At 44.9% G+C, this 27,959-nt stretch overlaps 1 protein-coding gene and 1 long non-coding RNA gene across 4 annotated transcripts in view; one reads left to right on the forward strand and one right to left on the reverse strand.

The window, feature by feature from the left end:
* Positions 1–837: 837 nt before the first annotated feature.
* Positions 838–27,603, reverse strand: LOC137562786 (UPF0575 protein C19orf67 homolog). 2 transcript variants are annotated; one of them, XM_068274480.1, is made up of 6 exons: positions 27,269–27,600; positions 16,800–16,944; positions 11,746–11,846; positions 5,303–5,470; positions 3,093–3,251; positions 838–1,160 (listed from the first exon to the last, which is right to left on the reverse strand). In XM_068274480.1, the coding sequence occupies exons 1-6, from the start codon at positions 27,397–27,399 to the stop codon at positions 926–928; spliced, it is 939 nt and encodes a 312-aa protein (XP_068130581.1). In that variant the 5' UTR covers positions 27,400–27,600; the 3' UTR covers positions 838–925. The 2 variants fall into 2 exon arrangements, with proteins under 2 accessions (XP_068130581.1, XP_068130582.1); XM_068274481.1 differs by lacking the exon at positions 5,303–5,470 and having other exon boundaries at positions 27,269–27,603.
* LOC137562787 (uncharacterized) overlaps positions 27,188–27,959 on the forward strand; it is a 52,858-nt gene continuing 52,086 nt past the window's right edge. Inside the window, exon 1 of one of the 2 annotated variants that reach the window (XR_011030189.1) lies at positions 27,188–27,254. This is a non-coding gene — a long non-coding RNA (uncharacterized lncRNA). Of the gene's footprint in view, positions 27,255–27,562; positions 27,619–27,959 lie in introns of those variants that run through there. The other variant, XR_011030187.1, reaches the window with a different exon arrangement.

A 27,959-nucleotide genomic window follows, 5' to 3' on the forward strand; every position in this document is an offset into this window, starting at 1 on the left:
CCCTGACTGCAGTGTCAGTTATCCCCCCCCCCGATGGCTGCCCTGAGTGCCGTGCAGCCAGCAAATCACTGTGTGGGGACTGAAGCTGCATGGTGATTGGCTGGCTACACGGCACTTGCTAACTAACCAGCCAGGAAGTGAAGGAGAAGCTATCGCTGGGAGCAGGTAATGTATAATTAGGCTTCCACTGTGCATTCTGGATAATGATATTAGGTTAGGACTGCCTCCAGGCCCCCTCCCAGCTCTCCGGCCACTGCAGTGGCCGTAGGGACTATAGTTACGCCATTGGTGATACAAAGTAGGTGGAAAAGTGGCTGTATGAATGTACCGTTCCTTAAAGTGGACCTGAACTCTTTCACAGGACAGAAGTAAAACAGAGAAATGCACCCTGTATGTATTTAGCAAGTGTAATTCACTTTATTTATTTATATATTTAGCAAGAGTAATTTGATCTGTCAGCTGGCTGCCTCGGTAGAGCAGCTAATTTGTAAACACAGGATGTTAACCCTTTGTCTGTTTCTATTAAAGCAGGAAGTAGACACACTGCAGAGTCATTGCAGGATTTTTTGTCAGCTGTAACAAATGTTTTTCTTTTAATGTTACTATGCAATTGCTTATCTTTTAGAGCAGAGAGGAAGCTCTGAGTTCAGGTCCGCTTTAAGAAGTAACGTTTTTAGGTGTAACCTTTTGTAAGTATAACCTGAAAACCCCCTTGGATTCTGTCCCCATAGAGCACACAGATGCTGGCTGGTGACAGCTCTGCACCAACCAGTCCTACTCCTGATGGGAGTGGGACTTCAATAAGCTCATAGCAGAGAGAAAGCGGGATGACTCTGCTACCTGACATAAGGTTTTGTATTTGTATACAAGACAATTAATAAACCACTGTAAACTACTGTATGTCAGTCTTGTTGCTCTGTCAGTCTCAAGCTGTATTTGCCGAATTGTCCTTTTCATGTAGATCAGAACCACCAGTTTCGAGAAGACCTGGACTGAGAGCCTCAGAGGTGGGAGATGTTCTATGTAACGATACGTGTGCTTCTTCCCAATCGCCAGTCAGGAGTTGTACAAGCAAGTTGGTGGCCATAGTGTGGGAAGGCTCCTGGAGTCCTACTATGAGGAGAGGCTGGTACCACGCAGTAGGCTGGGAGCATAGGATCCTGAAAGACAGGTGGAGACACATCAGAGCTGAGGGAGATTCGGGTTATAAAGGAGAATAAGGCTTCATTCTAAAATAGTCGAGGATAAAATATCAAGAGATAATTAGTGCCCATTCACACTAGAGGGTTTTGTTGGCTTTTTAAAGCGCTAGTGCAATAAAAACCTATGGGCCTGTTCTCACTTGGGCAACTTGGCGATTAACGCAAATCGCCAAACGCAAAAGCGTAGCCAGCACCATTTTCAGGGGATTTCCCGGCTATCGCATTTCAGTGCTATAGAAGCGCTAAACACGATTGCGGAAAATTCACTGCAGTGTCCAGTGCTTTTTTTTTCACGTTAAATCGCGGAAAAGTCACTCCCGCAAAGTTTTGCGCTTTTAAGTGTGAATGGGCCCTTAAAGAGAACCTGATGTGAAAGGCATATGGTGCTATATTTATTTTCTTGTAGACAATGCGAGTTGTCTGGCTGTCCTGCTGATCATTCTGGCATCAGTAGTATCTGAATCACAGACCTGAAACAAGCATGCAAGCTAAAATAGAACTTTCCTGGTGTTTCATGTTCTTATTTTCAATTTAAGTGTGAACCGGGCCTAAGGAGAGGGAAGGCTCTGGGTCCTAATGAGCCTTCCCATTCTCCCCCCCGTGTCTGAGTTACCCCGCAGGCTCCTCCATTAGCAGACCACGACCAGAAGCTGCACTCTTCCAGGTTGGGGACACTTCAGCAGCCTTCGGAAGCACTCGGGCTCCCAAAGTTGGGCGGCTCCACACTGTGCTCGCGCGAGCGCCCTCTCTCGTGCACTTGCGCGTGTGCAATACAGAGCCACCGGTCTTCGGGAGCCTGAGTGCTTCTGAAGATTGCCGAAGTCTTCCCTTGCAGGAGATACAAACGGAGAGATTTGCTGGAGACCGAGGACACCGAGAAGAGAACAGGAAGACGCATAACCAGAGCTTTCCCTCTCCTTAGGTAAGTATCTGTTTTTTATATTCTTTTAGGCTTCAGAGTCACTTTAAGCATTTTAAGAATAGGATACAGGAATACATCATGATGTATGAACAACGCTGAGATAAATCTGCCCTAAATAGGAATGCCTGATAGACGTAACACGGTATAAGTCAGATATGGAACGTTAGGCCGAAATACTGTATATAGAGATTTCATATGCAGGAGCATGCACACTTTTATTCCAAATTAATGCAGCTTGAAAATGGACCAAGTGGAATTCGATTGGCCCATTTAAAAATTGTATACATTTGCATATGCAATTAGCATAGTTGTACATCTTCTCAGAAGTGTTGACATTTCATTGATCATCATTTCTTGTGAACAAAAATACCGGTACTTATCCGTTAGCCGGGTACATCCGGCAGGTGGCGCTAATTACTATTACCCATTCAGGCCGCCATGGATAGTAGGGAAAGATGTAACTCTGGTGGAGTTTTTTCGCCACCTAGAGGATGCGCCCGGCTAACGGATAAGTACCAAAATACCATTTAAGCCCCCTGCAAGCGAAAAGTATGAAAAATACCGTATCCCAGATCAGGTTAAGTCTGATATAAGTTTTTAGTATTTTGTATAGCTAGGTGCCCAAAAGGTATTTTGCAGATAAACTGAAAAAAAACCAACATATGTGAGAAAACTCAGGAGAAGAGCTAACTGAATCATGATCAAGGGGTAAATTCACAAAAGATCGGTAAACTTAGTGTGCATAGAAAGCATATTAGGTTTACCGGGCGTTACATAGCGAATTATGGAAATAGTGCAAGTTGCTTCACTAGTGTCACACACCCGAAACAAGCATGTGGCTAATCCAGTCAGACGTGAATTGAGTCAGAAACATCTCAAGAATTATTAGAGGCGTATGATTAGCAGGGCAGCCAGGCCGTTTGTATTGACAGCTTGGCAATGTGCAGGTCATCCAGTGTAATTCTTACCAAGACTCTATATCTGCATCTTCTGCTGGATCCGCTGGAACCCATTCTCCTATGGACCATACCATCTCCGTCTCATGTGGGGAAGTGCAAGATGTTACAGGTGTGATGTGGAGAGGTTCAGAAGCATCTTCTGCATTTTCATTGCAGCATAAAAAGTAACTGAGAGAAAAACGTAGTCACTGAACTGACACAAGGTCCAGGAACATAAATGACTGTAACTAGGGATAGTCGGAAATTGTGATTTCCAATTCTGCCAAAATTTCCGCTTTCAGAAAAGTGTCTTTCCGATTCCGTGGATTTCTGCGGTAATCCGATTATCCGATTTCCACATATTTTACAATGAATGTTATTTTTTTTATCTGTCATTACAGAGACACTGAAGCGAAAAAAAAAAATTATGATAGAATGATTTGTATGTGTAGTACAGCTAAGAAATAAAACATTAGGAGCAGAGACAAAAGTCTAATATTATTTCCAGTACAGGAAGAGTTAAGAAACTCCAGTTGTTATCTATGCAAAAGAGACATTGAGTTCCACAACTTTCAAAGTCGCAGAGAGCTCTGTCTTCTGAAGCTTGTTATCTCAACTGTCAGTCACTGTATTTTCTTTTTCTCTGCAGAGGATGGTTCAAAATTACACTGGCCTGCTCCGTAAAATCATTTAGAATGCTGAGTAGTGTGTAAACTGCAAATATTAGAGAATGATGCAATGTTCTAAAAAAAACACTATATAACTGAAAATAAAAATATGAGAATATTTTCTTTGCTACTAATGCTCTAGTAATTATCCGTACTACACAACCAATTCATTATATCATCATTTTATTTTCTCTTCAGTGTCTCTTCAAAGTTAGTTAATCCTACAAATAAATTTTTCTTTGCAGAATCTGCTATTTTTTGCTGATGTACGCTGTTATGCGAAAACTGCATTTCTGATTAGCAACCGCGGTAAACTACAGCATTCTCTAATTGGCCTAATACGTCTTCTGTTTGGCCTAAAATTACCACAGTAATCCGATTTCTGATGAAAATTTCTGCATTCTGTGATTGGCCTAATATTTGTAAAGTCCTCCTGATTGGCTTAAAATTACCGCGGTAATTTGATTTCTGCTGATTAAAATCTGCATTCTCTGATTGGTCTAAAATTTTCATGGTAATACTATTTCTGTGGAAAAATGTGACACTCTCTGATTGATCCAGTGCTTCCGAGTTTTGTGACTGGGCTAAAATTTCCCAGTTGCGGTAATGTGATATTAATGTGGTAATGCCATTATTCCGATTTGCGCCAGAGCTGGGACAATGCCCTCCAGCACCAAAGGCTGAGACACCAAAGTGCGCCCCTCCTCCCCTCCCACCCCAGCCATAGCACACTGATTGCTATTAGACTAAGAGGCGCCACAGGGCCCCCAACCCCCCCTAACACCTTAAAGGATACCCGAAGTGACATGTGACATGATGAGATAGACGTGTATGTACAGTGCCTAGCACACAAATAACTAAGCTGTGTTCCTTTTTTTCTTTCTCTGCCTGAAAGAGTTAAATATCAGGTATGTAAGTGTCTGACTCAGTTCTGACTCAGACAGGAAGTGACTACAGTGTGACCCTCACTGATAACAAATTCAAACTATAAAACACTTTCCTAGCATAAAATGGCTTCTGGGAACAGGAAAGAGATAAAAAGGATCAATAGTTCATAGATTTTAGCTCTGGCATACTTCAATGAATGTGTCATTGAGCAAAAACAATAAAACAGTTAAAACTTAAAAAAGTAGATTTAAACATAAAATAAAGCTGTGGAATATCTTAAAAAGTCATTTTTAGGAGAAGGAGGATAGATGCAATCATTTATTTCATTAGTTTATTTTCGCCCCGGGTGTCCTTTAATCTCTAGTTATCTGGCTTGCAGTCACTGCCATGTGTCCCCTTTTCTTATTTCTCTCTGCATCAAACACAATAGGGGAATAATAGCTGAGTGAGTTGTGTTTCCCCTTCTACACTGCGCCCTGAGGCTGGAGCCTCTCTCGCCTCTGCCGCGGCCTGGCCCTGATTTCCGTTAACCGATTTACGCTGCTGTTAGTCCATTTCGGATCGGAAACTCGGAAATTGGGAATTCTGTGGAAATTTTCCGACCATTCCTAACAGTAAGAATAGAAAGAGGTGAGAAGTGAATGAGAAGAGATAGCAGCATGGCCGATACTATTTGGCTCTTACTACTTGGGGCTGATGTCTTTGCCTTCAGCAGTAACCTCGATGTTCCAGCGCAGCCTCTTGTAGAGAGTCGGTACTGTTGGAGAATACTGAGCTTGCATGAAGTATCGGAAGATGGATATCTGATAGTCCTCGGCAAGGCAGAACCTCCCACACAGGACTGCGGACATGCTGGAAGACACAGAGGAGAGGATGTGCACAACAAAGGATGAAGATCATGTGGTGCAAACTAACAATGGTTGGTTGTATCACAAGATCTTCATTGGCCAATGACAGGGTGGGGGAATACATGAAAATGCCTCTGCAAACTCTAACCATGGCTCAATAAAGATCATTAAAGTGAACCAGAGATGAAGCACTGTCATGTATTTTACCATATATATCAGTGGAAACATTAGAGAAAACACCTACCCTGCTCTCTGTTTCATCCTTCACTGCTCAGCCTGCTTCTAATCAGCCCTGATAGAATCCCCGACTGAGCATTCAGGCTGGCTTTGCTCAGGAATCATTATAGCTGAGCCTGTCTTCTCTGATGTCTTTTCAAGCCCAAGCCTGCTCCCTTCTGGCTCTGTTATAATGGCTCAGTTATAATGATTCCTGAGCAAAGCCAGACTGAATGCTCAGTCAGGGATTTTATCAGGGCTGATAACAAGAAGGCTGAACAGTGAAGAATGAAACAGAGAGCAGGGTAGGTGTTTTCTCTAATGTTCCAACTGATATATATGGTAAAATACATGACAGTGCTTCATCTCTGGTTCACTTTAAGGACTCTGCCTCTAATAACGGCTCTGCCTCTGACACAGGAGACTGGGGTTCAAATCTTGGCTCTACGGCCCCATTCACACTTGGGCGTTTTGCAAGCGATTTTGGCAAAACGCTCAAACACTAGCGTTTTTGAAAGCGGTAGCGTAATAAAACCCTATGGGCTCGTTCTTACTTGGGCGATTTGCGCTAATCGCCACAAAATGCCCAAAATTGCGAAACGCAAAGCCTGCACCATTTTCAGGCGATTTCCTGGCGATCACGTTTCAGTGCTATAGAAGCGCTACACGCGATCGCGGAGAAATCGCTGAACTGTCCAGTGATTTTTTTTCAGCCTGAAATAGCGGAAAAATCACTCTCGCAAAACTTCGTCAAAAATCGACGGCGTTTTGTGCTTCTAAGTGTGAATAGGGCCTTACTTTTCAGCAAGCCAGCACCTGTTCAGTAGGAGTCATTGGGCAAGACTCCCTAACACTGCTACTGCCTATAGAGTGTGTCCTAGTGGCTGCAGCTCTGGTGCTTTGAGTCTGACAGGGAAAAAGCGCTATAAATGTTCTCTGTCTTGTCTGTGTCATATAATGTTATGCTTACACCACTGATTTAAAAATAAATTGTACTGATAGCAGGAAACCTAGTTCAGCCTCCCATTTTGAAAGGTATTTGATTGTAAATTTGCCTTAAACACCCTTTGCAATTCTGTGTCGGTCTGACTTTGTCTGACATTGACACTTTCTAGTACAGGCCCAATGTCGGGCACAGTCCAACACAGGAAAAATGGCTGCCAATAGGTGGCGCTGTTGCCAGATAAAAGCTTTGAAAGGAACCCAAGGTGTGATCTACGGAAGCTGCCATATTAATTTCCTTTTAAAGAATACCAGTTGCCTGGCATCCCTGCTGGTCTATTTGGCTGCAGTAGTGTCTGACTCACCCCAGTAACAAGCATGCAGCTAATCTTGTCAGATGTGACGAAAATGTCAGAAACACCTGATCTGCTGCATGCTTGTTCAAAGTCTATGGCTAAAAGTATAAGACAGAGGATCAGCAGGACAGCCGGGCAATCTGCATTGTTTAAAAGGAAATAAACATGTCAGCCTCCATATACCTCTGACCTCGGGTTCCCTTTAAAGCTGTGAAGCGCCACCTTCTACTGTATTACTTTGTTATCTTTGTATGAAGGAGGCGATCCAACTGAAAATTGTATGCAGTAGAATCCCTTTATAGCAAACTCCAAGTGACAAGGAAAAATAGTTTACTATATCAGAAGTTAAAGAGACTCTGTAACGTCAAAAAGATCCCCTGGGGGGGTACTCACCTCGGATGGGGGAAGCCTCGGGATCCTAATAAGGCTTCCCACGCCGTCCTCTGTCCCACGGGGGTCTCGCTGCAGCCCTCCGAACAGCCGGCGACAGACCCGACTGTAGATTCAATATTTACCTTTGCAGGCTCCAGCGGGGGCGCTGTGGCTGCTCTCGGCTCCAAACTACACGGAAATACCCGATCTCAGTCGGGTCCGCTCTACTGCACAGGCGCCGGAAACTTGCGCCTGCGCAGTAGAACAGACCCGACGGCGATCGGGTATTTCCGTGTAGTTCGGAGCCGACAGCCGTCAGAGCGCCTGCGCAGGGAAGGTAAATATTGATGTCATTATTCTCGGAGGGCTGCAGCGAGACCCCTGAGGGACGGAGGACGGCGTGGGAAGCCTCATTAGGATCCGGAGGCTTCCCCCACCCGAGGTGAGTACCCCCCAGGGGATCTTTTGACGTTACAGATCCTCATTAAAGAGACTCTGAAGCGAGTCTAAATCCACGTTTTTAACTTCTATTTATGTAAAGCACTACAGCTAGTGCTAAAATGCTGCATCCCTGCGGCAAAACGAGTGGTTTATACCCCCCAAATCCACTCTGCAAAATCCTCAATTTTCTTGGTCGTGGATTTTGCTGCCCAGGGAGGCAGAGCTTTGAGCTGCAGCTCTTCCTCCATGCGCATCAATCTGCCATCGGATCTCCCCCTCTCCCCCGCCCCTCTCAGTGAAGGAAGATTGAGAGGGGCGGGGAGAGGCGGCGATCAGCGGGGATTGACGCGCAAAGAGGCAGAGCTACAGCACTAAGCTCTGCCTCAAGCAGGAAGCGCTCCCCAGACTTTGCAGGGGGGATTTTGGGGGTATAAACCCCTCGTTTTGCCGCGGGGATGCGGTGGTTTAGCACTAGCTATAGTGCTTAACATTAATAAAACTTGGATTTAGACTCGCTTCAGAGTCTCTTTACCTATATCAGAATTGGTCACACATTGTATATTTAAACAGACGCGTTTGCTGGGACCTGACAACTGAGTTTACTATAAAGAGATTATACAGTACATCTTTATGAAGGAAGTGATCCATTCATGTATATATTTCTGTTGCTCCTGTAGAATTCACTGAAAGGAGCCTGTGCAGCGGAGCCATCTAATAATTGCTGGTTGGCATAAACAGGGCCGCTATCAGAATGTTTGGACCCCTTACCGGGCAAACCTACTGGGCCCCCTTGTTCAGGTTGTTATGGCTAAAAGTATTAGAGGCAGAGGATCAGCAGGACAGCCAGGCAACTGCTTAAAGGGAAATACATGTCCTTTTAAGATACAAAAAGAAATTGCCCATTTGAAACAGCCTTGTTTTTTTTTTCTTTGGATATATCAGTAAAGGGGTTGGCCCTAGTGTAGAAAAGTGTCTCAAGGAAGTGGGGAGAAAGACATGATCACCACAGCAAGCAGCCGTATTTATCGCTACATTTCCTACCCAGCGTTGGAATAATAAACATATTGCTTTGAGAAACACAATAACACTCGGTTCTTTCATAAATGAGGACTGTTATTGTCCAAAATGTATCTTAAAGTGGACCTCCGCTGTAAATTCCAAAGTGAAAAAGAGACAGAATGACAATTACTAGGACAGTTCAATCTCTTTTTTACTCAATGCAGCAACAGCTGAAACTTCATTAACGTGAAAGTGTTCCAGAGACAAAAGATTCCCTATAAAATATGCATACCTGGGGCTTCCTCCAGCCCCCTCTGGCCTGATCGTTCCCATGGTGTCTTCTTCCTCTCTGTTCGCTCGCAATTAAAGGACATCCAAGGTGAAAATAAACTGATAGGAAAAATAACTGTATATATCCTCCTTCTCTGAAAAATGACTTTTTTTTAGATATCCCACAGTTTTATTTTATATATAAATCTAGTTTTTAGGTTTTTACTGTTTCATTGTCACTGCTTATTAACACCCTCATTGAAGTATGTCAGAGCTCAAATCTATGAATTATTGACCCTTTTTATCTCTTTTCTGCTCTCAGAAGCCATTTACTGACAGGAAAGTGTTTTATGGCTGTAATTACTTATCAGTGAGGGTTATGTTATAGTCTGACCCAGTCCAACCCGATCCCGACCTGGACAGAAACTGTCACTTGCATACCTGATGTTTAACTCTTTTAGGCAGAGAAAGAAAACAAAGAACACAGCCTAGTTATTTGTGTGTTGGCACTGTACAAGCACATGTCTATCTCATCAGGTCACGTCACCTCAGTTGTCCTTTAAACCCCGGGGCAGTCCGTGGCCAACTGCGCATACGCTTCTGCCACGTTTATGTCACCTGGAGCATTCTGCACCTGCGCACACCTGCTACTGCGTTGGCACAGAATGCTCCAGGTGACGTGAATGAGGCAAGAGCGTGCCTGGCCGGACTGCGCATGTGTCAACTGCCCCAATTGGCTGATATTTCAGGGCCAGTACCGAGCAAACAGAGAGGAAGAAGAGGACGCCGTGGGAACGATCAGGCCGGAGGAGGCTGGAGGAAGCCCCAGGTATGTATATTTTATAGGGAATCGTTTGCCTATGGTGCACTTTAAGCAGCTGGGAAGCATTGTGGCAGCTCTGGAATGCAACGTACTGTGGCTGGCTCTGCACTGCTTATCTCTTCTCCTCTCCTCTCCTCTCTGAGATAAGCTGGCTCAGTCACACAGGCAGAAACAGAGTACCACTGTGTAATAGGCTGGCTGAGTGGCACAGGCAGAAGCAGAGTACCTCTGTGTGATAGGCTGGCTCAGTGGCACAGGCAGAAGCAGAGTACCTCTGTGTGATAGGCTGGCTCAGTGGCACAGGCAGAAGCAGAGTACCTCTGTGTGATAGGCTGGCTCAGTGGCACAGGTAAGAGCAGAGTACCTCTGTGTGATAGGCTGGCTGAGTGGCACAGGCAGAAGCAGAGTACCTCTGTGTGATAGGCTGGCTCAGTGGCACAGGCAGAAGCAGAGTACCTCTGTGTGATAGGCTGGCTCAGTGGCACAGGTAGAAGCAGAGTACCTCTTTGTGATAGGCTGGCTCAGTGGCACAGGTAAGAGCAGAGTACCTCTGTGTGATAGGCTGGCTGAGTGGCACAGGCAGAAGCAGAGTACCTCTGTGTGATAGGCTGGCTCAGTGGCACAGGTAAGAGCAGAGTACCTCTGTGTGATAGGCTGGCTCAGTGGCACAGGTAAGAGCAGAGTACCTCTGTGTGATAGGCTGGCTCAGTGGCACAGGTAAGAGCAGAGTACCTCTGTGTGATAGGCTGGCTGAGTGGCACAGGCAGAAGCAGAGTACCTCTGTGTGATAGGCTGGCTCAGTGGCACAGGTAAGAGCAGAGTACCTCTGTGTGATAGGCTGGCTCAGTGGCACAGGTAAGAGCAGAGTACCTCTGTGTGATAGGCTGGCTGAGTGGCACAGGTAGGAGCAGAGTACCTCTGTGTGATAGGCTGGCTCAGTGGTACAGGTAAGAGCAGAGTACCTCTGTGTGATAGGCTGGCTCAGTGGCACAGGTAAGAGCAGAGTACCTCTGTGTGATAGGCTGGCTGAGTGGCACAGGCAGAAGCAGAGTACCTCTGTGTGATAGGCTGGCTCAGTGGCACAGGTAGAAGCAGAGTACCTCTGTGTAATAGGCTGGCTCAGTGGCACAGGTAAGAGCAGAGTACCTCTGTGTGATATGCTGGCTGAGTGGCACAGGCAGAAGCAGAGTACCTCTGTGTGATAGGCTGGCTCAGTGGCACAGGTAAGAGCAGAGTACCTCTGTGTGATAGGCAGGCTCAGTGGCACAGGTAAGAGCAGAGTACCTCTGTGTGATAGGCTGGCTCAGTGGCACAGGTAAGAGCAGAGTACCTCTGTGTGATAGGCTGGCTCAGTGGCACAGGTAGGAGCAGAGTACCTCTGTGTGATAGGCTGGCTCAGTGGCACAGGTAAGAGCAGAGTACCTCTGTGTGATAGGCTGGCTCAGTGGCACAGGTAGGAGCAGAGTACCTCTGTGTGATAGGCTGGCTCAGTGGCACAGGTAAGAGCAGAGTACCTCTGTGTAATAGGCTGGCTCAGTGGCACAGGTACAAGCAGAGTAGCTTTCAAGCCTCACTATGAGGTTCCTCCCACCACCAGGTGAAACAAACTCTTACCAGTCCTGCCATGGCAGATTTTCAGAGAGGGGGCGTGACAAACCAACCACACCTGGATGTTATGACACAATTGGTCAGTTTTTAGACATTTTCTCCTGCTACTCTGTTTTAACTCTGGAGGTCCACTTTAAATTCACAGTAAATTCTGAAAAAGCTGAATTTCTCTCTCAGGAGCATTTTATGGCTGTTTTTGGCTCCAGAACCAGAGAAAACAGATCCTATGTAAATATTCAGAGGTTCACTCACCCACTCGGGTCGGTATCGTCCAATGAGATGAGGCCAGCTGACATGTACTGAAGAGACAGATGTTCCAGATGCTTCACCAGCAGCTCAGACACGTCCAGGAGCTAAAGAGAGACGTTACAGATCTTACGCCAGAGAAAGGCAGATAAGATACTGAGCCATACATCAACTCCTATTCACTTGTAATAAGTATTTAAAAATGTCACAGAAAATACTTTCACTGCCTCAAAGCTGTGGGAACATCATTGTACCACCATGAACTGTATGTATCAAATAATGTCTCACAGGAAGTGACATCATCATCATCATAACACTGATATATGTCATATAAATATTTTTGTTTGACAAGAGTCTCATTTTTCTTTAAAGGGTAATTCCAGTCACAAAAAATGAGACCGTTTTCAGTGAGGCCAGACTGGAGTCCAGTAGCCGAATATAACATACTTTTCATTAGATTCGTGACTGTTGTCCAAAAACTACTTAACATAAGGTCTGTGAATTAAATGTAGCCTTTCAAAGCCTATAGCTGCTGTTTAAATAACCAGTGGCCAGTTAATTGATCAGAAGCTGGTGTTCATGAGTCAGTGGAAAAACGGATCCATACTAAAATGGCGCCTACGAATAGTGGCGCACGGTGATGCCGCTAATCTGTCTTCCGCTAATTGTCATATAACGTTAACAGTTAATCGTTAATTACCGTTAAGAAATCGTCTCCTTAAAGAGAATCTGTACTCTAAAATTCTTACAATAAAAAGCATACCATTCTATTCCTTATGTTCTCCTGGGTCCCTCTGTGCTGTTTCTGCGACTCCCTGCTGCAATCCTGGCTTGTAATTGCCATTTTTATAACCAGAGTGAGAACAGCTAACTGTGTGACTCATGCAGAGCTTGGAGTGGATGTGTATAGCTTCTGCCAATGACAAGCAGTGCTGCACATTCCACACATTCCAGCCTGAGCCCGACAGACCCGACAGAGGAGAGAAGATAAGATTTATTACAGAGACAGTGCAACTAGGAAAGGCTTCAGTAAGACAGACCACATTAGAACAGGTATAGGAACTTATAGGATAGAAGAAATAAGGCTCAAAATTTTGTTACAGAGACTCTTTAAAAATGTTAAATAACTTTTTAATTGATATTATTAACTCTAACACTCTTGATACTAGTCTTTATTTAAAGTTATTATTTTTAACTGGATTAATTGCTATTTTTTATTTTCAAATCATTGATATTTACATATAAACACATCGCAGTATGATAAATTTTAGTTATGTTTAAAATGTAATGCAGTGCGCAGTCCTATCCTGCACAAATTGTATTATAGTTAGTTAACGTTAAGAGTACTGTACTTTAAAGGTACAAATTAGCTAACATTAATATCGTTATGATTTTTTTTTTAAACTCCAATCCTGCACAGTCACAGTATATTAAAGAGAACCCGAGGCGGGGTTCTCACAACAAAATCCCCATACAGAGGCTGGCTCTGCCTATCGAGCCCAGGCTCTGTTGCTAATCAGAATCCCCCCCTAAAACCCCCCTGCACTCAGCCAGACCCCATAAATCACAGCCGCACTCTGTGGCTGTGTTTACCTACCTAACGTCCGTCTCGGCGCTGCCCCTGCCTCCTGCAGAGCTCCGGTCCCCGCCCGTGTCCCTTCCCTCCAATCAGCGTGGAGGGAAGGGACATGGGCGGGGACCGGAGCGATACAGGAGGCGGGGAGAGCGGAGACTGACGTTAGGAAGATAAGCACAGCCGCTGCTGACACGCGTTGCGTGTCGGCAGCGCGGCTGAGATTTATGGGGTCTGGCTGAACGCAGGGGGGATTTAGGGGGGATCTGATTAGCAACAGAGGCTAGGCTCGATAGGCAGAGCCAGCCTCTGTATGGGGATTTTGTTGTGAGAACCCCACCTCAGGTTCTCTTTAATGTTAGTTAATGTTCACAGTACTGAACATTACTTGCACAAAGTTGATAACGTTAGTTTACGTTTACAGTACTGCAAATTACTTGAAAAAAGTTGATAACATTATTAACGTTAATAATGTTTTTTTTAAATCCTCGATCTGCAACATCTTTAGAATTTTTGACAGTGTTACATTAAATCCATTCACCGTTTTGCAGTTAAATAATGTCTGCAGTTTGGCTTATGTAGGACGCTATTGATAAATAACGTCACTGTGCGCCATAACGTCTGCTGTTTGGCATATGAACGGCGCTATTGATGAATAACGTTAGTGTGTGCCGTTTTTCTTCTTTTTTCCCTGTGCGCCATTATTATGCAGTACTACTTATAAATGCCGATAAGCGTATCTTTTTAATGCAGCGCCATTTTTATGCATCGGTGCTGTGCACCATTATTCTCTGATCAGGGAAAAACACCTACAAGAGATGCCTTGAGTTAAAAAGTGGACAAATGTGGCTAAACAAAAGCTACAGGACTGCTTTGACTGCACCAACTGGTCGGTCCTTTTTCCCCCCAAATGGCAACCTGGATGAATGGGCAGACATCTTCGCCTCCTACATCAGTTTCTGCGAGGAGACGTGCGTCCCCTCATCCCTGTGCAAGACCTAAAGACCTAGAATCTTTTCCAACAATACACCCTGGTTCAAGAATAAGCTACTCCTACTTTGGCGAACCAAATAGGAAGCCCACAAGTCTGGTACCCCAGAGGAGTTCAAGAAAGCCAGAAACGCCCTCAAAAAGGAACTGAGTGTTGGCCTAACACCGGTCTAGACCACATCCTCTGACAAAACGCAGTTGATGCTCATTTTGGGTCCTGCATACATGAAGAACTTGCTGCACCACACTTCCCACACTCTCAGATCAGCAGGATCCATAAACTTGGTCACTCCTAGGATGCACCTAAAAACCTTTGGAGCCAAAACTTTCTTTGGAACTCCCTAACATACCCAGTAAAGACAGCCCCATCCCTGGAGTTATTTAAATATCCAGACTGAAAAGCCACCTGTTTAGCCTGGCACTTGCAGTCTTACAGAATTTTCCTTCTATATCACAATTTACCATTCAACCAATCACTGGTTTGAGCCATGTTTATGCGCTTTGAGTCCTACGGGAGAAAAGCGCTTTATACGTGTTGCTTGATGTTATTTTTGAAACATATGACCAATGCATCACATTTTCCCCGAATTAAAAACAAATTATAAAAAACTCAGATGTTTTTGGGGGTGTCTATAAATGAAGAAATTAACAGTCCATCCTACGCCATTCAATTTTCTGACACATTGAGCAATATTTTTCAACAGGCTTATATAAAAAAGAATGGAAAATTCGTTCACACTTCTCACTCGAAAAAAAAATAAAACTTATTCTGTACAGCCGGTTGTTTTATTCTAAAAACTGGAAAATGATGTATTTTTGCTGTATTATGTCTTTATTCACACAGCCATGGCTCCTCCATCCCCAAGCTATGCCTTCTGCCTGGCTCAGCTCAACCCTACCTCCTCTTCCCATATAAGCAAGACCTGTTTTAGGCTCTTCTCTTTCGCACTGTGTGTTTTGCTTTTATTTAGAAACAGAGGACCTCACACTGTTGTGCAAATTGTAGGATAGGGGAAGCTTTATTAGGAACCAGAGACTTCCCACTCCTGAGGTAAGTAACCCCCAGGGGAGGGTTCTTATAGATTTTCTTTAACAGTTTGCAATCAACGGGGTTGATTCACTATCACTATAGCTTGCCTTACTGCACGCTTAGCGTGCCTTCTCAGAGTTAACGTGCCTTATCAGCGTTAACACACCTTATCAGAGTAGCGTAGCGAGCGCTACGAATGTATGCCTGCTAATTGGCAATTACGAGAACTCCACTCGTCTTGCCCTGAGCCTCTGTGGGTCCAATCACTTTTAAGGACATTTTCCCCACACTTTGATTGGCCCAATGGGCTGCTTGTCACTTGACAGTCAGCCTACTGGGCCAATCAAAGTGCAGGGGATAATGTCCTTTAAAGTGATTGGACCCGCAGGGGCTCAGGGCAGGACGAGTGGAGCTCTCATCATTGCCAATTAGCAGACATACGTTCATAGCGCTCTATATGCTACTCTGATAAGGCACGCTAACTCTGATAAGGCATGTTGACTCTGATAAGGCACATTAACTTTGATAAGGCATGTTAACTCTGATCAGGCACGCTAAGCGTGCAGTAAGGAGAGCTATAGTGATAGTGAATGAACCTGTAAGGTGTTTTAGCATGATCTCTAGTGCGGCGATAGGGATTCTTGGTTTGATCCTATCTTGGCCGCTGGGAGTGTATTTCATGAAGTATTCCCAGGTCTGCATAGCAGTCTATATAGTAGAGTAAGGTGAGGTGGTGTTTTTGTACCCCAAGTGTTTATCTAATTGGCTATTAGCAATTCTTTTGGCTGGCATTTCATCAGTGATCTCTGAAGATCAACTAATCTCTTATCAGATGTAGTGTCCCAACTTGAAAGTTATTTGAAAGAGAATATAAAAATTATCTCCTAGGAGATAACTCAAGAGAAAAAGTTAATTGCATACGGACCAAAAGGCATAATAACATACAAACTGTCATTGGGAGAAGAGCGCACAATTTCATGTGAATGCCAAAGTGTGAAAAGGCTCTTATTTGTACATGATGTGCATTCAAGGCCAGATTAATATTTTTCCTCCCCCCATTTCTATACAGTATGTACAGCCCCATGTTTATATGTAGCAATCACCCCTTCCTCTCCTCCCATTCTACGCACAGCCCCCTTCTCTTCTCTGTGTTGCTTCTACTACATCTACAGCTCCATTCAGTGTCATTTCCCTTCTTCCATGTGCAAGTCTACATGTGCAGCTTCTTTACTACATTTGCAGTGACTCTTTTTCCATGTCCTTGTGCTGCAGCCACCCTAGGCCACAGCCTACGTGGCCTTAGCAGAGAACTGCCCTTGCATGCCATGCTGACATGGGGAGAAAAGCGCAGGCACTTACAAAAACACTAGTGCATGTGTGAAAAGGTCTATGGAGTTATCATGTTTCCCTAGGCCACACCTCCAGTTCCACCCGTGTCCTCTTTATATACCAGTCTCTGCTCCTTACCTGACTCTTCAGGATTTCAGACACCGGAATTATGCTGCTACCTGTGCTTCTTGCAGACGACTCCAGGCAGACCAGAAATAACTCACATTCTGTCATGAGAGCGGGAAATGCAGCAGAAGATTCCTCAGCATGCTGCAGATTCTGTCTACAGAGGAAAAAGACGAGAGATCAGCAGTATTGCAATAAGCCCCACTCACATGTTATTCTTTTATCTGTCAAAAAAGATCATCTGTACTTGTTTTGGCCAACAGTTTGCTCTGCAGTCTAGTGAAATTCATACATTCTGGGCTCAGCCTGAGCTACTTGTATTTGTTATGATCGCTTCTGCAGCGTTTACTGCTGACTGCACTGGTATTGCAAACCAAACAGTTCTAATGTCATTACATGCATTTGCTTGCATAGTTTGGTTTGCACTTAAACTAGTTGCTGATTCCATCTGCAGTCGCTCTGAAGTTTATGACAGTTTAATATGCTTTTGTGTAAACAAACATTGTCTGCTGCAGTGGAGGGGCGGTCCCTTTCCTGCAGGCTGCATATCATTGTCTGCCTTTTCCTGCTATCAGCCTGTGATTAATTACCATTCACTTGTGTGGGAATCTGCAGGTCTGCTCCCATTGGATGACCTCAGTATAAAGAACTGCTTCCTGCAATGCCTCATGGGCTATCATAGTTTCAGACTCTATCTGTTACTCTGCTCGTGCCCCACCTCGTTCCTGGTCCGTGTGGACTGCGCTGACTCCTGCGAAGGGGTCAGCGAGTCCTCCTAGTTCTGCTCTTGTTCTAGAAGTTGCTACTTGCTTGTCTTGTGTCATATATTGGTTCATCGCCAATATATACGCATACTTGCGCATTTTGTTATTTTCCTTGTATTCGTGTTACGTTAATATATCAGTGTCGCTGATATATACGTACACGAACTGTTTATTTCCTGTGTTCAGCTAGTCAGTTTTCCAGCACGTTTTGGTAGTTTGCGCGTATCGTGAACACCCGTGCTGAGCTAGTTATCCTGTTCCTGGTCCTGTTTGTGGATTGCGTTCATCTCTGCGAAGAGATAACGAATCCTTCTGAATCCTGTTCCTGGTCCTGTTTGTGGATTGCGTTCATCTCTGCGAAGAGATAACGAATCCTTCTGAATCCTGTTCCTGGTCCTGTTTGTGGATTGCGTTCATCTCTGCGAAGAGATAACGAATCCTTCTGAATCCTGTTCCTGGTCCTGTTTGTGGATTGCGTTCATCTCTGCGAAGAGATAGCGAATCCTTCTGAGTCCTGTTCCCTGTATTACTTCAGTCTTAGTCAGAGTTCCTGCTTATGTCATATATCGGTTCATTGCCAATATATACATATGTTAGTCAGACGTTACGAATAGTTTCATTGATAGCGGTAATTGTAATACGCTAGGAAAACATACTTATTGTATATTTATCTGTGTTGCGTTCATCTATCTCGATCCTGCTATTTCCTGTCTCTCCTGTCCTGTCTTTGTGAGGCACGCCATCGCCGCATCGCATTGGCTGCCTCATTCCAGTCTGTCTGGTTTTGGACGCTTGCTGTCGCTAAGTAATCGCTAGCTAGCAAGCGTTCATTCTGTCTACCTGTCCTGGTCTCCTCAGTCCTGGTTTATGCGCTCAGCGCTACCTTGCGCTGAGACGTTATTACGAAAGTGTTTGTGGCTGTTCAGATCTGCACCGGCTCTGTGCACCACAATCTCCTATTGGAGTCAGTCCTCTCCTCCACTAGACTGGGGATATCCTGATCCCGTGTGCTGGTGTGTGTACCTCCTTCACGTCAGCTTATGTGTTGTATGCTGACTGTGGAGATTACACCCCCAAGCTTAACATTATGATAGCCCCATTACCAATCCCCATTGTGGGGGGGGTTCCCAGCAAAAATGACACTGTTTGTTATGGTTCCTGTTCCTTTAAGAAATTTGAGAAGCTCAATTCTGAAACAGAAAATGAGTTTTTTTCTGAATGTGCCAGGTTCCTGGCCAATCCTGAGCTCCAGGCTACTCCTGTTTCAACGTGGGCCCCCCAGCTAGTTTATGTTTTATTTAAGGGAAGATTGTTTCAGTGGGCCTACGATGTCTTGGATCATACCAATTTAAAAGAAAGACCACTGGAATTTCTAGCGTTTGTGATCCATAACTGGCTGCGCAAAACCGATTTGCCTAGCCCTTTTGATAAGCTCCTGGCAGCTTGTCAATCAGCTGCTCCTTCTACTGCCTACAAAAATAATCAGCAAGCAGATAATTGTTCTGATAACTTTTCTTCTGCTAAGGCAGCAGGGTCTAAAGCCAAACGTAAACGCTCCAAAAGAAAAGCGTTACAATCAGCGGAGTCGTTGCCCTTGGCGACTGCGCATCAGATCTGTAATGAGACTCCGCCAGTAGTAGATAATGAAATTCAGTCACCATTCAGGGGAGTCAAATGGACCTATGAAACTACTAATGAACTTTCATTGCTAGCCAGGGAAAATAAAAGTTCTTGTTTAAATGAATTATCTGAATATGATTATGAAGATATATTACAGAGTATTGAACAGATCAATTTATTCGTGCAGCAAGGGAAATTTGCATACACTACAGTTCAATACTTGCTACAGGTATTGGAGATCCTTAGGAATAAGAAATCGGCCAATCACCTGCTAAATAACCCAATGTATGTTTCTGCCACTAACACATTTGCAAACTATGATCAGCCGGAATGCTCAGCTGTTAAATATGCATGGGATCCTCCATTTGAGAAAGGAGAGATGGAAGCTCTGGTCTATGAATGGAAGAAAGATGCAAGTTCATTTTGTCAGTTTTACAGTGCAAAAAGTGAATTAGTATTGAATGCATGCATTAAGTCTGCCTATAACCTAATAAAAACTGGTGTGTGTGGGTATGACTTTGTGGCTCCATTGATCGATGTGTGGAGAATGATTCTGGACGATTTTTATGCGATTCAATCAGTTGATACCAGGGAAGACACACTGTCAAGTGGAGATTGTTCCACTTCCTCAGTTCCTGAGGACTCGCCTGCTTCAGCACCTTTGGCTGATTCAGCGAGTGATTCAGAGCTCCTTTTGTGTGAAATCGAAGTTCCTGTAATTCCACCCTGTACCATGGATAACTCAGTGTTACTTCCCAGTAAAACAGAAATTACTAATACTTCCTTAATCTTGCCCTGCACAAATTTCTCAGCAGAGGACCCAGAGGTCCTGCTGACTTCTGAGTCCAGCCTAGCCAGTACTCATGAATCTTTGTTCAGTGAAACAGACACCAGAAAAATCTTACCTGTCTCTGCAAACACTTCTGCAGAAATTACCTGTGTTAATAAAGTTCAACTCCTGTCTGATCCAGCAGATGCCAATAGATGCACTACATCAGTTTCTGAGTCCCAACAATCCTGTCCAGAAATCTCAGAACCCCAGCATCTGAATTTTCCAATTTCACAATTGAATGGTGATTTAGATGCGCAAACATTGTGTTTTGATCTTCCTGTTTCTACACCTCACTCTAGTTTCATGAATAACTCAGAGCGTCTGCTATGTGAGTCCGAAATCGCAGAATTATTACCGTGTTCAGAAAATGTTCCAGTGAACTTGCCCTGTACCATGAATTGTGCAGTAGATCTCTCCAATGAAACTCAGGTCACAGAATCATTATGCTGTCCAGCAGGTGCTTCCATGGTTTTGCCCTGCAGTGTGGACTGTTCGGTGATCCTGTCCAGTGAAGCTGTGGTCACAGAGTCTTATGCTTCACCCAGTACTTTGGATACTTCAAACCCTCTAGCAGAACAGTCTGAGGCACTGCTTACCTCAGTTGGTGTTGCAGTAATATTCACTTGTCTAGCAGCTGTTTTGGAATTACAGTCTGCTCTAATAAAACTTGATGAATTTCTGCCCAGCGAAGCAGAGGTCATTGAAATATTGTCCTTGTCAGCAAGTGTGTTAGATACCTTGCCCTGTACACAGTCTGATTTAACCAATGTTGAGTCCCTCTCCAGTGTTGTAACAGCCGAGGAACTCCAGCCCTGTCCTCTGAATGTTTCAAAAGTCTTGCCCTGTAACATGGATAATTCTGACTCGCTGGAAAAAATAATAGAAATCTCAGAATTTCAGTCCGGGTTAATGAGTGTTTCTGAAACCCAGCCCTGTATCCTGGAAAATTCTGGTTCTCTGGCCGGTGTGGCAGAAGTTCCAGAGCCCCCTTCCTGTCCAGTGAGTTACTCAGTTTTGCCTAGTTCAGTGGGGATTGCTGCAATATTGACTTGTTTTGCTGCCCTTCATGAGCTCCAGTCCAGTGTATTTGATGAGTCTCTGTCTAGTCCAGAAGAAGCTATGGGAACCCTGTCTAGTTCAGTGCATACATCAGAAGATTTGCCCTGTCTTGTAAATGCCCCTGAACATGATTTGTTAATAACCCTGCTGGAATCAGCGACATCTAAGTCTGATCCTGCAGTTTTTAGTGAGAATCCAGTAACTATGAAGTCTAGTCATGATGAATTTTTTTTGCCCAGTTCTGGTTTCGGTCCTGTCTTGACTGACTTTGAGGTTCGCAGTTCCTTGACATGCCCAGAGGTTTCTCTTGTGCCGGTGTGCCCAGATGTGCTTCGTATGCCAGACTGCCCAGATTTGTCTGTGTTAGCGTGCTCACGTGCTTCCCTAGTGGAGACATGTTCTGATGTTGCCGGTTGGCCTGCATGCCCGGAGATGGTTCTGGTCCCTAAAAGCCCTGATCTTGATGTTTGTCCTTGTGACCCTGACTCTGGAGTTGCCCTGGGTTCCATAGGGGTTCTTGATAGTTCTCCATGTGAGCCTAAGGGGCGTTCTGACCTGTGGGGATCTCTTTGGAGCTTCCAAGTGTTCTGGGAGATCTCTGAGGAAACTTGTCCTGGTACCTTGGACTGGTTCAACGGTGGGTTTTGTGTTGGTAGGGACAGTTCCGGTGGGCATTGCAAAGGCTTTGGCGTTTTTGGACAGTCCTTGGAAGGCGGTGGGTATCGCGCAGAGAGTTTCTTGGGGTTGTTTTCTGGAAGTCGTGGTTCTGATGGGTGTCACACTGAGGCTTGTAGTGCTGACGGGCATGGTTCGGTAGGTTCTGGTTCCAATTGGTCTAGTTTTGGTGAGACTGATTCAGGAATTTGGTTTTGTCGGACGGATCCGACCTTCATGAATTTTCAGTCAGATCAGTTTGCTGGATTTCCCACTTCTGATTTTTTGGTTTGGGTGGTTCAGGAGAAATATGTCAGTTTTCATAGGCGTCCAGAGGCCGCGTTTAAGGGAGGGGGTACTGTTATGATCGCTTCTGCAGCGTTTACTGCTGACTGCACTGGTATTGCAAACCAAACAGTTCTAATGTCATTACATGCATTTGCTTGCATAGTTTGGTTTGCACTTAAACTAGTTGCTGATTCCATCTGCAGTCGCTCTGAAGTTTATGACAGTTTAATATGCTTTTGTGTAAACAAACATTGTCTGCTGCAGTGGAGGGGCGGTCCCTTTCCTGCAGGCTGCATATCATTGTCTGCCTTTTCCTGCTATCAGCCTGTGATTAATTACCATTCACTTGTGTGGGAATCTGCAGGTCTGCTCCCATTGGATGACCTCAGTATAAAGAACTGCTTCCTGCAATGCCTCATGGGCTATCATAGTTTCAGACTCTATCTGTTACTCTGCTCGTGCCCCACCTCGTTCCTGGTCCGTGTGGACTGCGCTGACTCCTGCGAAGGGGTCAGCGAGTCCTCCTAGTTCTGCTCTTGTTCTAGAAGTTGCTACTTGCTTGTCTTGTGTCATATATTGGTTCATCGCCAATATATACGCATACTTGCGCATTTTGTTATTTTCCTTGTATTCGTGTTACGTTAATATATCAGTGTCGCTGATATATACGTACACGAACTGTTTATTTCCTGTGTTCAGCTAGTCAGTTTTCCAGCACGTTTTGGTAGTTTGCGCGTATCGTGAACACCCGTGCTGAGCTAGTTATCCTGTTCCTGGTCCTGTTTGTGGATTGCGTTCATCTCTGCGAAGAGATAACGAATCCTTCTGAATCCTGTTCCTGGTCCTGTTTGTGGATTGCGTTCATCTCTGCGAAGAGATAACGAATCCTTCTGAATCCTGTTCCTGGTCCTGTTTGTGGATTGCGTTCATCTCTGCGAAGAGATAACGAATCCTTCTGAATCCTGTTCCTGGTCCTGTTTGTGGATTGCGTTCATCTCTGCGAAGAGATAGCGAATCCTTCTGAGTCCTGTTCCCTGTATTACTTCAGTCTTAGTCAGAGTTCCTGCTTATGTCATATATCGGTTCATTGCCAATATATACATATGTTAGTCAGACGTTACGAATAGTTTCATTGATAGCGGTAATTGTAATACGCTAGGAAAACATACTTATTGTATATTTATCTGTGTTGCGTTCATCTATCTCGATCCTGCTATTTCCTGTCTCTCCTGTCCTGTCTTTGTGAGGCACGCCATCGCCGCATCGCATTGGCTGCCTCATTCCAGTCTGTCTGGTTTTGGACGCTTGCTGTCGCTAAGTAATCGCTAGCTAGCAAGCGTTCATTCTGTCTACCTGTCCTGGTCTCCTCAGTCCTGGTTTATGCGCTCAGCGCTACCTTGCGCTGAGACGTTATTACGAAAGTGTTTGTGGCTGTTCAGATCTGCACCGGCTCTGTGCACCACAATCTCCTATTGGAGTCAGTCCTCTCCTCCACTAGACTGGGGATATCCTGATCCCGTGTGCTGGTGTGTGTACCTCCTTCACGTCAGCTTATGTGTTGTATGCTGACTGTGGAGATTACACCCCCAAGCTTAACAGTATTGCTGTATGGAATTTGCAAGAAAGGCTCCCACACCACACAACACGTAGCAGTATGAGGGCCGAATTTACGATAAGGCACTGTAGGCATGTGACTACAGGCGCCTGATGATGGAGAGGCGGCTCACTCCTTTCTCCTAGTGCCTCCCTCCGCCCCCATGTAGAGTCCCGAGCAGAGCCTAAATGAGAGGTTACTCACCCGGGTCTTGGCATTCCACTGACCAGACCTCTCTTCAGCCAGGACACCTCTAGCTACTTAATACTGAGGTTTCTCTGGCTACCTAAAACTAATAGGCACCTGTAGCTACCTATGACAGGCAAGGGAAGTAAGGGAGACGTGACAGCTGGGAAAGCCAGCACACTTGCAGTGCAGATTGGTGGGGTTTTTAGGTTCATGAATCAGAATTCAGAATCAGAATTCGTTTTATTTCGCCAAGCATGATTTGGGTCATGCCCGGAATTGGTTTTAGCAGCACAGAACACCTTAGACTTTGTTCACATAGACACACTGACAGTAGAAGAGAGCAGTAATACAGCAAAAAAGTGAAGGGCGAAGTCGAAGGACCCAGAACATCTGTGCCTTTCGGGCTCCTGTGATGTATATCCAGGCCTGAGATCCATTACCAACGAGTACAGTGAGAGAAAGAAGTATTTGATCCCCTGCGGATTTTGCGTGTTTGCCATCTGACCAATAAATGGCCAGTTTATAATCGTAATGGTAGGTTTATTGTAGCTGTGAGAGACAGAATAACAACAATACAATCCTCGAAAATCCATTGCCCCAAAGTCAGAGCTCGGTGTGTATTATGAGATACAGTAAGTATTTGATCTCCTATCAAAAGATGACTTAGCACTCAGTGGCAAAACCCTTGTTGGCAATCACAGAGGTCAGACATTCCTTGCAGTTGGCTAAGTGTGCGGAAGTTTATTTTAACTTTGCTGCCCGCTGTGTGTGATTTCTCTCCACTGCCGGGAGATCTTCCCTGTCTAGAGGTCTAAATGCTAGAGGTGCCAGCACTAGGGGGCACTGTGGCATATACATTAAGTGACCACTAGAGGCCTCTGGCATTTGTTTCAAGGCACAAGCCACCTGGTAGAGAAGAGACAGGGAGGAGTGCCCAAAAATGGAGAGAAGACACGCGGCGGCGGACAGGTGTGTAGGAGTGTAGGCTTTGCTCCATTTTAGGGCCGTAACTATAAATCATGGGGGCCTCCAGCAAAATTGTTCACAGCCTTTCCCTTGCCTCTCCTGGTGCCCCTCACAGCCTGGGAGCCATTTTGTAAGGGTCATACAACAAGTGTGGACATCCTAATCTTCACACCCGTAACAAGTGTAGCCACAAACACACCTGATCTGAAGGATGGAGCCCTTTATCAGAGGGAGTGAAGTAGTAGTTGGGGCCCCCTTACAGCTCTGGCCCTCCCTATGGTAGTAGTGGCTGCTCCCCTGTAGGCCCTGCTCTGTATGCTGAATGTCACAAACTAGATCCCCAGTAGCTATGCGCTCTCAAACCACCATCCAGTGATATCTTCCACCTGCCATGATTGGACATTGAAAAAACAACAACCAGTGTATGGCTACCTGAACTGAAAATTGATTGAGTTGCTAAAGTTATCCTGCACCACGCAGTACAACCCTGAGAAGTCATAGATCCCCCACTGCTGCTCAGCCGGTCTGCTTAATAGAGATCTACCCTCATGCCTGATCACCCCTTCCATCAATAAAATGGCCAAAAATCAATTCAAAATTAACCTTCTTAGCGGTATGCCCGTCACTGTGTCGGGCATACCGCTCTGTGGCCCCAGGAGTCCACCTTAATGAAATAAATGTGCCAAATGGCTGTAAATTCTCTAGCTAGCACTAGGCTAGCTAGTAAGAGTGTCCGGCACCCCTGGATTCCAGGCGATCCCCTGCGATCCCCCCATTTATACGTTACCCCCTCCTCCCCGCACAGCTCCGGTTTCTCTATGGACAGAATCGGGTTTGCGCATGACGTCATGATGTCGGCGACATTATATCATCTGCGATCCTCCCCATAGTGAACACAGGAGCTGTCCGGGGAGGCTGCGCCGATCGCTGGATCCAGGCTGGGTAACTAATAAACGGGGGAGTGGTGGGGATCGGGGGTTGCTGGTGACTTCTTCTAGCTAGCCTAGTACTAGCTAGAGGGTTTATAGCCATTAGGCACATTTATTTTAACATCGGGCAAAAAGTGACAAAACCTCCTGAGCGGCGTAACGCTCAGGAGGTTAACTGATCGAGCATGTTGGGGCGGAGAATAACGTGATCGAATTGGTCAGGTAAATACATATGCGCATGATCTAAGTTCACTGAGGTACCACACTGAGGTACCGTGACCGGACATCCCATTTTACCTAGGACACGTCCCAGGTACAGGGTCCCCTGTCCCAGGCTGCAATGTGTGCCAGGTTATGTCCCACTTTTGGCAACCGGGTGTCCCAGCCGTGGGACTCTGTGGCCGCATGAGGTAATGTTTGCCTCATTTACCGTTTGCGGAGTTGGAGTAATGATTTTTTGCTGCATTTTATGTGTCAGAGGTAAAGGTAGTTGCATTTCATTTGTTGGAGGTAACGGTTGGTGCTGTTATGATTTGATGGTCTTTGAGACTGCATTTGCTACTTTCGGGTTATTGTTGCAGCATTTGGCATTTTGGGGGCTCATGATTATTAAATGGTAAACTAATACTGTAGCATCAGCAGCTTCTGCAGATTTTGTGCACAATCTAATCCCACCATAGTCATAGTCTAATGTCCTACGATATTATTATGTATTTATATAGCATTGACATCATCTACAGCACTTTACAGAGAATGTAGTCATGTCCTTGGCGGAGCTCACAATCTAATCCCGGCCATAGTCAAAGTCTAATGTCCCACCATATCATTATTATGTATTTATATAGAGCTGGCATCTTCTGCAGCACTTTACAGAGTACATAGTCATGTCATGGACTGACATCCATGATTCAAATCTCCCATTTCACTACATCTTTGTGGGTACACTGCTTTCCTATTGCGTTTTGGAAACATTGCATAATTACCTTTATAATCACTTTGCCTATCTGTGTTTTGGGTGGAAATTCTGGCCCACTGCCTCAGAGTTACATTACAGTTCGCTCCGCCCACACCATGTCATGGACACGCCCATTTTGCCACTGTGGTCATGTATAGCTTCCATCTGTCCCTCTTTGGGAGCCCTGTCCCTCTTTTCTCCTCATTTGTCCCTCTTTCAGGACTTTGTCCCTCTTTCTATGTAAATATATATATTTCTCTACTAAAAATGTGTTTGATTGACTCTAAACTTTATTCCCATCCTTTAAATTGATGTATTACTAATTTTAAAATGTTAATATGAAGGAAAATGAACCAGGATAGAAAGGACCACTGTGTTTTGAATTATAAAACAACATATTTTTCTTATGAAATCTTGATGGTATGCATGACTAGGGGTGTGGCAGGGGCGTGGCTTAAATGTCCCTCTTTCTCATCTCAAAAAGTTGGGAGGTATGGTCATGAACACGCCCATTTTTTTACACTAGCACCCCCCCTCTGTGCCAGGTTGAGGCAAGAAAAATCTGGTCACTGTAACTGAGGGTAACATCATATCTCTGCTGTTGTCACTTTACTGAGGTGCGTTTTCTCACATGTTTGGCAGACAACTTTGAAGATCTTCAATCTTTCCAAGCAGATAGGAGAGGGTGTTCCTCAGGAGACAGATCGTCTCCTCATCAGGAGGCTTGCCTAACACATAATATGACTGACCACAGGACGCCATGGGACCTCCTATAGCATCTGTGACTGAAAATCAACCTGTGGAAACAGCTGATGACAAGTGATCATCTCTATAGCAACCACACCCAGGCACTACAGCCAGTCAGGGAGCCTGCTGCTGCTTGTGGGTGGAGCTTTGTTGTTTCTAGTCAGAGGCTTCTTTTCATACATGCAAATAGTTCAGAAAGGAATGGGGTGATTTATGAAGACTGGGGCAAAAAAGGTGCAGATGTCTCCTGAGCCACCAATCAAAATACTTCTTATATTCAACAACTGAAAACCTGATTGGTTACTCCAGGCTTGTTTTGTTTTTCTATGCACAGGCCTAAATACACCACACCTAATGATAGTGTGCAAGGAACAGTCACCCAAAGCAGCCAATCAGACGCAAGCTCACTGAAAAATAATTCCAGTACTCTGTTAGAAAGACAGACACAAGCTGTCAGTTTATAAAGAAGGTGCTACAATAAAAGTGACTTGTGAAGTTGCACACAGCCACAGAGCTTACAGGGTCCCCCAAGTCTACCCCCTTAAAATGTGTCACTATTCTTGGGGGTCACTCAC

The sequence above is a fragment of the Hyperolius riggenbachi genome, chromosome 3, assembly GCF_040937935.1.
Source record: "Hyperolius riggenbachi isolate aHypRig1 chromosome 3, aHypRig1.pri, whole genome shotgun sequence".
In the NCBI taxonomy this organism is placed as follows: Eukaryota; Metazoa; Chordata; class Amphibia; order Anura; family Hyperoliidae; genus Hyperolius; species Hyperolius riggenbachi.

Excerpts from the sequence above, each read along its gene's own strand:
- LOC137562786 (XM_068274480.1), bottom strand. The coding sequence starts at position 27,399 with ATGGCGTCCTGTGGTCAGTCATATTATGTGTTAGGCAAGCCTCCTGAT. Across the intron at positions 5,471-11,745 it reads GACGATACCGACCCGAGTGG|CATGTCCGCAGTCCTGTGTG; the intron begins GTGAGTGAACCT and ends TGTGTCTTCCAG. Across the intron at positions 3,252-5,302 it reads AAAGACATCAGCCCCAAGTA|TTACTTTTTATGCTGCAATG; the intron begins GTAAGAGCCAAA and ends TTTTTCTCTCAG.